This window comes from Doryrhamphus excisus, chromosome 9, assembly GCF_030265055.1.
Source record: "Doryrhamphus excisus isolate RoL2022-K1 chromosome 9, RoL_Dexc_1.0, whole genome shotgun sequence".
NCBI lineage: Eukaryota > Metazoa > Chordata > Actinopteri > Syngnathiformes > Syngnathidae > Doryrhamphus > Doryrhamphus excisus.
In genome coordinates, this window is record NC_080474.1 from 7,500,603 (window position 1) to 7,513,473 (window position 12,871).

Below are 12,871 nucleotides of genomic sequence, written 5' to 3' on the forward strand. Positions count from 1 at the left end.
CATATAGACAAACAACCATTCACACTCACATTCATACCTATGGACAATTTGGAGTGGCCAATTAACCTAGCATGTTTTTGGAATGTGGGAGGAAACCGGAGTACCCGGAGAAAACCCACGAGGAGAACATGCAAACTCCACACAGAGATGGCCGAGGGTGGAATCAAACCCGGGTCTCCTAGCTGTGTGGCCTGCGCGCTAAACACTCATAATAATATGACTCTAATATTATAATTATAATTCCAATGTAGGCTGTACTTCATGTATAATAAAACACACACAAACATTATAAGAGTCACAGACAGTTGGTGATGGTTACTGCAAATTACAATTTTACTTCACACAAGAAAATGTAGCAGGTAGCAAGTTGATATGGCCTTTGCTGGACAGCAACAGCCATAGCTATTTGTAGTATCGCTTTTAGTTGTCGATTAACTGGATTGTTGATTAATCGTCGCAGCGCTAAAATAAATTCTGCAAATTATTTTTAATAGCATTTGAGTACATGGTCAGTTTAGTGGATTAGTGATAATCAGAGCGAAACAGGTTCAAGCGTGAACAAATATACAGCTCAGGTTGCTGTTGAAATACACTTTGCCCTCTTTTTCTGTGCCACACCTGCTCCTGAGAAGGTTTAGTATTTCAGCTCTTATTTGTGGTGTGAACGACTGGTAGAAATGTTCTCTGCCTGTCATGAAACTAATCAGACGTTGTCCAGTCTTGCTGTTTGGATCGAAGCACTCAGTGATGTCAAAGGTGTTGGGGATGCAATGCTCCTCGTATTTCAGACCCAGACTCTTCAGGGAGGCCAAGACGTCTGAAGATGAATGATACTCGGGGAGCATCTCATTGCACAACTCTTTTGGGAAAGTCCTCCATAGGGTGTCCCAGCCTGAAGTGGCTGTTTTGCATCAGGAAATGTATTATTTTAAAAACAAAAACACTTGAAGTTTATTCATCAATAAAAATATCGATACTTAATGTTTTTTCTGAACCAAAATAGTCCTGCTGTTACATGGACCCATTGTTGTCGGACCTGATATTTTTAATATTTTAATACGTATCTTTTTGTATTAGTATATACAGTAGTCAATATGTTTGTAGTGTTAGTCAGTGCAATTGAATTTTACTTTATTCATTTTTCTAACCATGAAATGAATGATTATGTGCAGTTTGCACTGCGTATTATATGTTCAAAAATTGCAGACAATCAAGCAGTGGTCACACCACTAATGCACTCATGATTTTACAGTTATGTATATTACAGTTGATCATTGAAAGTTATTCAAACTTACCGCTTTCTATGATGATCATGAGCCTGCCATTCTTGTTCAGAAGGCTGTGGTAGAATTTGATTGTTTCTGTCAAGTCGTCCACATAGTACAGCATCTGGAAGGCACAGTTAGAGGGAATGTTACTTTTTGCTCAGTTTCTTCATTCAGCAGGAGTATAACAATATTTTGAATTTGACTGGTGCTGCTGCTGTCAAAACAAAAAAATTATTTATTTACTTATTTTTTTGTAATGACAGGTGAGGCCCTGCCGTGACAGCACATCATTGGTGTCGCCTAGTTTGCAGTCTAAAGAGCATGTCAGCTGTACTACTTATTAGACCAGGGGTCTCAAACACGCGGCCCGTGGGCCAAATGGGGCCCGCAGGACACTAGTTTGAGGCCCCCGCCTTGATATGAAAGTTTAACGTTAGTGCGGCCCGCGCAAGTTTGATATGGATGCTGTATGGTATCATGTACCCAGAAAAAATTATTACGTTTGATTAATGTTCATGTTAAAGGTTAAATAACTGTTAATAGTTATCCCCACTATCCGTGTGGAAGTGCTAAGTTTTTGGCTATTTAAGTTTAAAGGAAATAACTTGAAGGCTACCGTTTAGGTCGCTAGATCTCTAGTTTGCGAGTTAGCATGTGTCTCAAGACCCTGCAGTTGCGCAATATGTTGTAAATAAAAAGAGTATAAATGTGACTATAGTTGTGTTTTGTCATGTCTACAGGGCTCTAATAATTCTTTGTTAATTTTAATCTGAAAAAAATAATTTGTCTACCCACCAACTACATGTGGTTTCTTAAGTTTTTATTATTTGCCGTTTTATTATTATTATCATATTTATTTATTTATTACTGATTGATTTTCTTTATTCTTGATTTGTTTATTTTTCATCTTATTTTGTGTAGAAAAATAAAAAGTAAGATATTTGAGAACAGTGGAATGTTTTATCAGAGCTTTTCTTGTAGAAAATTGGAACCAAAGCGAAGTTTTACATTTTTTTGTTTTTAATGAATGCGTTTTTGTTTTTTTTTTGGAAAACCTGATGCGGCCTAGTCTCACCCAGACCCGAGCTCCAGTGGCCCCCAAGTAAATTGAGTTTGAGACCCCTGTATTAGACATTTCATGTGAGGGAAAATCTTGAAATTAACATATCAATGAATGTTTACCCCCAAAACCAGGGGTGTCCAAACTTTTTCCACAGATGACCGCACACTAAAAAATTAAAGGATGCGAGAAACCACGTTGATTTTTAAAACAGTGTACCTCTGTAAACAACTTGTCCCGGTTAGTGTGATTTTTGGTTAACATCCATGTCTATAAAATTTGCCCACTTTGCCCACTTGGTTAGCGTCCAATATGGCGTGGTTTGTTTACGCCGCCCAATGCAATGAGAGCCGCGGGCAGCATTGTTTTATACCAGAGTTTTATACCAGGTCTTCCCAATCTCCTGACTATGTTGCCAAGATGCTAACCACTCATCCGCCGTGCGGCCCTGTAGTTGAACAGCTAACTAGATGTACCTGGATCATGTGTATGAAGTCAAATGTCTTCACGTCTCCTCTTCCCTTGGCTTTCTCTATATACTCCTCACTTGGCATGGTATGCCAAACGAATGGAATCTTCTGAAGGTTATCAGTCTTCATCACCAAACCTGAAAACATATAGTAGTTAATACGAATGGAAAAAAAAGAAAATGTCCAAACGTCATTACAAACCTGTTTAGGTCAACAAAGGTAAGGTTGAGGCAACGCTGCCATTAAACTACATAATCTGAGATGTATTTGTTTTGGTTGGATAACAAGTCAATATTTGAAGTACTTTTATCCTATCTTGTTACAAAACAGGTTGAATGCAAGTACAAAAGTCACAACTCAATATATGTTGTGATTAATGATATTGATATTATTTTAAAAGAGGAATACAGACCAACTCCAAACTTTCATTCATTCATTCATTTTCTACCGCTTTGTCCTCACGAGGGTCGCGGGGGGTGCTGCAGCCTGTCGGGCGTGGGGGGGGGGGGGGGGGGGGGGTACACCCTGGACTGGTGGCCAGCCAATCACAGGGCACATATAGACAAACAACCATTCACACTCACATTCATACCTATGGACAATTTGGAGTGGACAATTAACCTAGCATGTTTTTGGAATGTGGGAGGAAACCGGAGTACCTGGAGAAAACCCACACATGCACGGGGAGAACAATGCAAACTCCACACAGAGATGGCCGAGGGTGGAATTGAACCCGGGTCTCCTAGCTGTGAGGTCTGTGCGCTAACCACTAGACTGCCGTGACGCCAACTCCAAACTTAATGACAAGAAAACTTCACGCATGTTGTAAATACCTTTGAATTTGGCAACCAGTTCGGTGCTTCCTTCCACGATGTCAGCAGTGATGGGAAGAGCGGAGAAAGTGGACTGCATGAGAGACAGCATCTGGACATCCACTTGACCTGGAAGATGTCAGTAGCTCTCATCAATGTAAGATCCAATGCCAGAATGTGTACATTTTTGCCTTCCAAGGGGTTCAGAGTCTGTTGAGCTGACTGCAGCATGCAATGAAATGTGCTTTTCCATCCCACGTTCAGGTGATAAATAAATAATAACATCACACGCCGTTACACTGCTCGTTTCAGCCATGACATACCTCCACCACTTCCCACACCGAGAACAGCCAGGACACTTTTGCCTGCTGCAATTCTGCACCAACACACACAAGATCGGGATGAAAAAAATGACCATACAGACAGTATTATAGTTAGCACATCATACAAGAGTCACACTCATGTAGTTATTGATCTGTACCAACAAGATGTAACACAAATTGCTTAGGGAACATATACTTAGCGCATACATTTAGCCAGTTTCTCCAAAGAGTGGCGTGGCAGATCATTTTTATTGGGTGCCATTTTTATTGTGAGTGTGCTTTACCATGAGTTTATACACAGAGTTGAAAACAAGGCCAAGCATGCAGCGATGTCTGTCACGGCATATCAGACTAGATAGAGTGGAAAAAAGTTCTCCTCACATTCAGTGTGGAAGTGGTATGTTTTGGGCGTCTTAATTTGTCCTTCTTCCCCATGCCATTTAAAATCCTTTCTTAAGTTTAGAATAAATACATTTGAGACTAACTCGTTAGCTTGATAGCATGATATGTTTAAAGTGATCCCACAGCAGGCTGCACGGCGGCCGAGTGGTTAGCGCGGAGACCTCACAGCTTGGAGACCTGAGTTCAGTCTCACCCTGGGCCATCTCTGTGTGGAGTTTGCATGTTCTCCATAGGTATGAATGTGAGTGTGAATGGTTGTTTGTCTATATGTGCCTTGTGATTGGCTGCCCACCAGGGTGTACCCCGCCTCTCGCTACAAGACAGCTAAGATAGGCTCCATCACCCCCGCGACCCTCGTGAGGATACGCAGTAGAAATGAAATGAATGATCCCACCGCAAAACAAAGCGATAATAGTCGGTCAATAGTCGACAATAATAGTGTAAAGGTGACTATGGGGGTGCTATTTCATGTCTACAGGGCTCTAATAATGTTAAAATCATATTTAGAAAGTCATAAACAAGTGCTAACTATAAATCCGATAAATCCTACTTCAGGGTAATTGAAACCAATTACTGTAACTGCTATAAACCAGGGAAGATTTTGACTTTATTCTTGTAAAATCACAGGTGTTTTACTGTTGGTGGGTTTTTTTTTTCAACTTCTTCTTGCAAATATCATTGTATCCCAAAATATTTTTGACTTTTTTCTGATAACTTAACTTTTTCTGCAGGTTCAGTTTTCAAGATTGACAACATCTCATAATATTTTGACCTTAAAAAGGCCTTTATTCCTTAATATATCGACTTTATGCTACTAAAATGTTGACATTATTTTTCCTCCTAATATTATCTTATTTTCATAAATGTACGTCTTTTTCTCATTCGATAACAGCTTTTTCAAGTTTTCTTGTTACATTATATTTAGTAAATCTGCTGTGGACCAAAGAACAGCGCAAGACACACCTTGGACAACCCTGAATTAACTTTTCAAAGATTCCCAAATGTAGTGAGATGCACATGTTTATTTTATGTCAACACATGATGATGGCTTTTAAAATATTTAAATAATACACTTCTCATACACACAAGTTGTCGGTTTCATCACCTTTTCTAACACATCGATTATAATGCATGTAATATTGAGTATTATTACCTTTTGAATTCTTCCTGCAAGTGTTTCATGAGGAAATGGAGAATGGCTTCGTGTTCGCCCGAGTGTTGCAGGTAGAACTCAAAATTGTCTACATGGCTGCCATCGTAACAGCTTAGCTTAGCCTCCTCCGCCATGATGCTGTCACACATAAACACAACAGCAGGAAGTTTACAAAGAATAAATAAAGAATATGCCTTATTTACAATTACCTTGAATAGCTGCACTGTCGATGATAGACGCTCCAGCGTACGTCAGAATGTCAAGCGTCAAGACAACCATCCTCTCCCGCTGCCTGTACTCCATAGTACTTCATGTCAAAATAAAAGCACTTTGGTGGCTGTTTGTGCATCAATCACATTTTATGACTATATATTTAAAATGTAGTTTATATACATCTAACACATATAGAGCGAGACGAAAGATTTTTCCCAGACAGTTTGTTTTACAAGCGAAAGAGAACCTTAGTCGAATGTTGACATTAAGGCAATAGGCGCGACTTTAATTTTGAAGCGCCACATCCTACAGAACTTTTACCGTAATGATCAGATAAACAGCTGCACTGAAAAAACACATTTGGTCTGGTCATGAACTTTTGTTATATAACTTGAAGAGACTGGCCGGTGGTCCTTATGTAACTTTGATACTGAAAGGGGGGAATTCATAGGGCAATTACCTAATACTCTAATACTACTCTAAAATAATACTTAACCAATAATCTAATAATAATCATGACAGTGAATTAATATTATAATACGCTTTGCACTTTGGGATTTTATTTAGATTACATGTATTTTTTGATTTCATATTTTTTAGGGAAATATTGAAAGCATATGTAAAATCTTGCAAACTGTTTTTATTTTTTTTTTAAATGCAAGATAACATTTGAGTTGCACTTACTACTTTTGCCCTTTAGATGGTGCCAGACCTCCGCCAAGTCCAATAAGAACTCTGTGTAAACCAGTACATTGGATTGTCAAGGCAGTACGGGTGAATTTACTGAAAACTGTTGATGCCTGAAAATAGATTTATTTGCTAGGATATTAATACAACCAGTCCAGGGTGTATCCCGTCTCTAATAAAACTAATAATTATTTTTCAAGTATTTTTTTCAACTTCTTGAAACTCTTGAAACTATTTTAACTTTTCTGATAACTTTTTCTGCAGCTTCATTTTCCAAAATTGACAACTTTATTCGTATCTCATAATATTTTGACCTTAAAAAAAGCCTTTATTCCTTAATATATCGACTTTATGCTACTAAAATGTTGAAATTATTTTTCCTTATAACATCATGTTATTTTCATAAATGTACGTCTTTTTCTCATTTGATCACAGCTTTTTCCTCTTAATATTTTAAAAATATATTTTTAAAATACCGTAAAATATTCTGGAACCATGGGTTGCTGACCCCTGTCCTATACCCTGTACTCTATACTCCAATATTAGAAAGTGGGGTTGGTTCGTAGTGACCAATCACAGCAGACGTGGCGTGCCCGGAGGCGGGCCATGAGTGGAATAAATTAAAACAGACTGTTTTGGTGGGAAGCCCATCTCCAAGGAAATACAGCTGGAATAGGTGCAGATTCTGGAAGATCTAGAACTTTTTATGTGTGGGTTATTGTGTGTAGCTGCTCTATAGGAGTCCACAACTCAATATAATGGGTCGAAAATGAGCATAATAGGTGCCCTTTAAGTATTAAATATAACATAATACAACATAAGTTTAGGTGACTAATGATAATCATTACACCAGAGAGGAAAAGGCTCAAGCGTGAACAAATATACAGCTCAGGTTGCAGTTGAAATAAACTTTTCCCTCCTTTTGTGTGCCACACCTGCTCCTGAGAAGGTCTAGTATTTCAGCTCTTATTTGTGGTGTGAACGACTGGTAGAAATTCTCTCTAAATGTCAGGAAACTAAGCAGACGTTGTCCCGTCTTGCTGTTTGGATCGAAACACTCCGTAATGTCACAGGTGTTGTGGATGAAACGTTCCTCGTATTTCAGACCCAGACTCTTCAGGGAGGCCAAGATGTCTGAAGATGAACGATACACTGGGACCACCTCACTGCATAGCTCATTAGGGAAAGTCGTCCACAGGGTGCTCCAGCCTGAATCAGCTGTAATGCATTAAGAAATGTATTATTAAAAAAGATGACTAAAAAGGTTGTATAATGGAGCGGTTGTATCTAATATTGCTGGACTTGTTATTTTTGCACTTGAATGTTTAATATTTTGATAGCTATCTTTCTTAGTTTGTATTGCTCTTTATTTGTGTGCAACAGAATTTTACTTTTTTCATTATTTCTACGCATCCCATTAACATTTAGCCATGTCCTCTGAAATGCACTTATGCACTTTCCAATTGTAATTATGTGTATTCATTCATGGGTGGTTCAGAAAAATATACCAGTGAACACACCGCTATTGCACTCATGTTTTTAATTATCCTCCTCTTGATTCACTTGTACTGCGTACCGCTTTCTATGATGATCATGAGCCTGCCATTCTTGTTCAGAAGGCTGTGGTAGAATTTGATTGTTTCTGTCAAGTCGTCCACATAGTACAGCATCTGTAAGGCACAGTTAAGGGAAATGTTATGCTTGTAATATACATAAAACCAGTATTTAGAACAAATATGTATGGCAAATTTGTACAGATGGCTAGATATACCTGAATCATGTGTATGAAGTCAAATTTCCTCACGTTTCCTTTTCCCTTGATTTTCTGTATATACTCCTCACTTGGCATTATATGCCAAGTGAATGAAATCTTCTGAAGGTTGTCACACTTCATCACCGATGCTGAAAATCATATGTAGGTGGGGAAAAACAATGTCCAAAGTTCATTAAAAATCTACTTTAGATCAACAAAGGTAAGGTTGATTCAGGTTAGCGCTGACACCGAACTATGTAATCACAGATTAGGTTGCATAAGATGTCAGAATATATGGGAAAATACTGTAAATAAATAATGAAAATACTATTTTGTAGGGTGGCACGGCGGTCAAGTGGTTAGCGTGCAGACCTCACAGCAAGGAGACCAGGGTTAAATTCCACCCTCGGCCATCTCTGTGTGGAGTTTGCATGTTCTCCCCGTGCATGCGTGGGTTTTCTCCGGGTACTCCAGTTTCCTCCCACATTCCAAAAACATGCTAGGTTAATTAATTAGCGACTCCAAATTGTCCATAGGTATGAATGTGAGTGTGAATGGTCTATTTGTCTATATGTGGCTTGTGATTGGCTGGCGACCAGTCCAGGGTGTACCCCGCCTCTCGCCCAAAGACAGCTGGGATAGGCTCCAGCACCCCTGCGACCCTTGTGAGGAAAAAGCGGTAGAAAATGAATGAATGAATGAATACTGTTTTGTTTTGTTTTTGGATTGCAGTTCACTGTCGACTGAGGAAGAAATAGCCACGAACACCATAGAAGAAGTGGTTATAAATTTTGCCTTAATTAAAAAAAAAAAAAAGACCGACTGCCTCAGTGCAACATTTGCAACACAATAAGATGCAAATATGGCTGCACGGTGGTGGAGTGGTTGGCATGCAGGCAACACAGCTAGGAAACCACTCCACCCTCGGCCATTTCTGTGTAGCCACCAGTCCAGGATGTACCAAAAGACAGCTGGGATAGGCTCCAGGACCCCCGTGACCTTCGTGAGGATAAACGGTAGAAAATTAACGAATTAATGATATGCAAATGAGAGTGCAAGACCAACATGATTGATCATCTTTGATGCACTTTGACTGGAATTCTTACAAAGCAACTTTTCCAAAGAGCTACCTCCTACAATGAGAAGAAAACTTCACCGCATGTTGTCAATACCTTTGAATTTGGCAAGCATTTCAGTGCTTCCTTCCACCACATCAGCAGTGATGGGAAGCGTGGAGAAAGTGGACTGCATGAGAGACAGCATCTGGACATCCAGTTCACCTGGAAGATGTTGAGAAATGCGATCAATCAATGTGAGATCCAACTCTGCATACTCAGGCAAGGGAGCGCAGTAACTTCGGACAGTCAGTTCTTCAGTTTGAACATCTAGGCTTTTTTTAAGTGAACAGTCTAATTCTCAAGACATTGAATCGATTGCAACTGGACTGTTCAGGTTGTCTTGCCTCTCATCCGATCAGGCTTCAGGACAGCTGCCATTTGAGGGGATAGTGAAGTACTAAAGCAATAGAGGAGAGTGGCATGTTCCAAACAAGAATAGTTTCATTCTTTTGGGTCATTGAAGTATCATAGAGTGAAGCCTTTGACAGGCAACCACTGTTGTTTGGGTGGAATCAATCATATTTTTTTGTTCAGAGATGGTTTCTGAACCTCGTTCCTCTTTCAAACCATCTATCATCTCTGTCCTGAAAATGTACATTTCATAGCCCTGCTTTCCGTTGTCTGTATGGTTGCCCACAATTGGGGATGCAGGTGAACAGGGACGCCCAAAGTGTAGACCAGGGGTCATTAGGGGCTGGCAGCTGTGTTTTTATTGGCCTGTGGCAAATTCTAAAAAATATAATAAAATAAACAGAAAAAAATCAAAATATGACATTTCAGGGGCGGTCGAGTGGTTAGCGCGGAGACCTCACAGCTAGGAGACCAGGGTTCAATTCCACCCTCGGCCATCTCTTTGTGGAGTTTGCATGTTCTCCCCGTGTATGCGTGGGTTTTCTCCGGGTACTCCGGTTTCCTCCCACATTCCAAAAACATGCTAGGTTAATTGATGACTCCAAATTGTCCATAGGTATGAATGTGAGTGTGAATGGTTGTTTGTCTATATGTGCCCTGTGATTGGCTGGTGACCAGTCCAGGGTGTACCCCGCCTCTCGCCCGAAGACAGCTGGGATAGGCTCCAGCACCCCCGCGACCCTTGTGAGGAAAAAGCGGTAGAAAATGAATGAATGAATGAATGACATTTCAGTAATCACATACCTCCGCCACTTCCCACACCGAGAACAGCCAGGTTACTTTTGTCTGCTCCGATGCTGCACCAGCACAAGATCATGATGAAAAAATAATCATACACACTGCATTAGTGTTAACACATTATAAAAGAATTGCACTCAAGTAGTTGTTACCAGATTAAGTTAACTGCTTCTGTCTTCATCACCACAAAATGCTGATGGAACGTTTACTCATAGTCACATAGACAGTCGCAATCATCAGCCACGTATACAATGACCCAAATATTCCAATTGCATTCGGTTTATTTGCTCAAACGGAAAGAATTGAACCTTTGTATACACCTCATTCCAAAAGAAAAGTGTCAATCTGAATGAATATATAATCGGATTCACGGGGGTGGAATATTCCTTTCCCCAATCCGATTGAGGTATCTTGTACCCGCTCAAACGGAAAGTTGTCAGGGTGCCTTCTACTTCCTTGTCTTTTTCGTCTTCTGTTGTTTATTGGCAGTTGGCAAGCAGCTTTCGGTGTGCATTACCGTTATTGTATCTTTTCCTGATTAAATTTATCCCGGGTGCGTTCTTTCAGCGCATGCTCAGATATGACGTAACACGCAGCTCGAGCGTTCTTACGTTTTAAAAATGGAGGTGAGCAATCGGAACTGGACTGCTGTGGAAAGTTTGTTTTTGATCCAAATTAAATTTCAAGACTGGACGGATGAAAAACTGGCAATACGGAGTTATTCCAACTAGTGAAAGAAAAACTGATACCGGAAGTCCGTTTCATGTGATGTTGAGGTTTACGTTTTACTGCGCATGCCCCATTGACTATTCTGTTTGATTATAGCGGCGCATGTAGACAAGAGATTGGAATATTCCTTTCCATATACGTATACCATTGTTTTCAGAAAACTCCTCGTGTAAACGTGGCTATTGAGTTAATTAACCCATGATAAATAAACTTGATAACCTAATTCAAAATATTTTTATCTACCAGTTTTTGTTTTAATTTTGCCCATCATCCAAAATCTTGTCAACCAAAACCTTTTTTACTTGAGAGGGGAGAGAGTTCCATAGCTTGGGGCCGACTACAGCAAAGGCTCAGTCTGCCCTGGTCTTAAGTCTTGTCTTAGGTGGTTAAAGTGAAGACGCTGCTCCCAGATGGAACTGAGTATGATGCTAACTTGCTAATTGGGTCAAATTATGAAGTTTTATTAATGTTCATGTCAAAGGTTAAATAACTGGTAATATTAATATGAATTTGAAAAAAAAAATTCTCTACCCACCAACTATATGTGGTTTCTTAGGTTTTTCTTATTTGCTGTTTTATTATTATTTTATTTATTTATTACTGATTGAATTATTTATTTTCTTTATTCATGATTTATTTATTTTTTAATCTATTTTGTATCGAAAAATAAAAATTAAGATATTTGAGAACAGTGGAATGTTTTATCAGAGCTTTTCTTGTGGAAAACCAGAACCAAAGCAGTGAAAAAGTGTAGGGTTTAGCAGAAGAAAAAGCATCAAAGACACTTTTTTTATTTTTATTTTTTCTGTTTTTAATAAATGTATGATTTTGATTAACCAACAGTGAAAGGAATGAGTTAAATATAAGAAAAGTGATCGTCATCATCCTCACCATCACCACCGAGGTAAGCTTTATCTAACGCTACACTAATAAAGGACGGACACAATTATTTTTGTAGCATTTATACAACATGTAAATTTTTTTTCAACCAGTACTGGCAATTCTAGTACGGATGTTGGGGAATAAAAGCAGCTATAAAAAGTAAAGCAGGACAAAAAAAGTATAAAACAGTTTTAAGTGTCTTTTGCCATGAATGTCATGTTTACAGTTGATGTATTTTTATTGACTGAAATAAAAACTTTTTAATTATATTGTAAGTTATTGAGATGCACCTGTTAAATGTTTATTTTCAAATGTTTATTTTATGTTAATCATGTTGCAGCTAGTAAATGTTTATTTTATGGGAGGAGGCCTGAATTTGTAACTATGGGAAGGTAGCTGAAACATTTAAATTGTCACATGGCATTAAATGTGACTGTTACTGAATGGTCGGAGTATGCATATAAAACCATAACACATTGTTGGAGTTTTAATCAGGCCTGCTTACCTTTTAAATGCTTCTGGCAAGCACTGCATGAGAAATTGGAGAACGCATTGGTGCTCGGCCGAATGGTGCAGGTAGAACTGGAAGCTTTCCAAAGTGCTGCCCTCAAAACGGTTTAGCCTGCCCCCCGATGCCATGATGCTGTCATACATGAACGGAGGAGCAATAAGTTGACAAGAACAATATGTCTTACTTCTTTACCTTGCATACTTTACCTTGTCAGTCCACGTGAAGTTGAGAGGAGAAACAGCAATCGTTGGAGTGGAGCAAACAAGTGAGGCAGATATTTCTTGTTTGGTGGGCGGGGCACATGTGATTTACATACAGCATAGATTACATGAATACATGAA

General features: G+C 39.1%; 2 protein-coding genes across 3 annotated transcripts; both read right to left on the reverse strand.

The window, feature by feature from the left end:
• Positions 1-309: 309 nt before the first annotated feature.
• LOC131135934 (histamine N-methyltransferase-like) lies at positions 310-5,853 on the reverse strand. Its single transcript, XM_058082355.1, has 7 exons — positions 5,698-5,853; positions 5,489-5,626; positions 3,934-3,986; positions 3,632-3,739; positions 2,805-2,935; positions 1,296-1,389; positions 310-901 (listed from the first exon to the last, which is right to left on the reverse strand). The coding sequence occupies exons 2-7, from the start codon at positions 5,620-5,622 to the stop codon at positions 549-551; spliced, it is 873 nt and encodes a 290-aa protein (XP_057938338.1). The 5' UTR covers positions 5,623-5,626; positions 5,698-5,853; the 3' UTR covers positions 310-548.
• Positions 5,854-7,125: 1,272 nt separating this feature from the next.
• Positions 7,126-12,658, reverse strand: LOC131136029 (histamine N-methyltransferase A-like). Of its 2 annotated transcripts, none has more exons than XM_058082490.1 (6): positions 12,525-12,658; positions 10,415-10,509; positions 9,314-9,421; positions 8,160-8,290; positions 7,965-8,058; positions 7,126-7,606 (listed from the first exon to the last, which is right to left on the reverse strand). In XM_058082490.1, exons 1-6 carry the CDS (start codon positions 12,656-12,658, stop codon positions 7,254-7,256), a joined length of 915 nt encoding a protein of 304 aa, XP_057938473.1. In that variant the 3' UTR covers positions 7,126-7,253. The 2 variants fall into 2 exon arrangements, with proteins under 2 accessions (XP_057938473.1, XP_057938474.1); XM_058082491.1 differs by lacking the exon at positions 12,525-12,658 and adding an exon at positions 10,561-10,946 and having other exon boundaries at positions 10,415-10,467.
• Between the last annotated feature and the right edge of the window lie 213 nt (positions 12,659-12,871).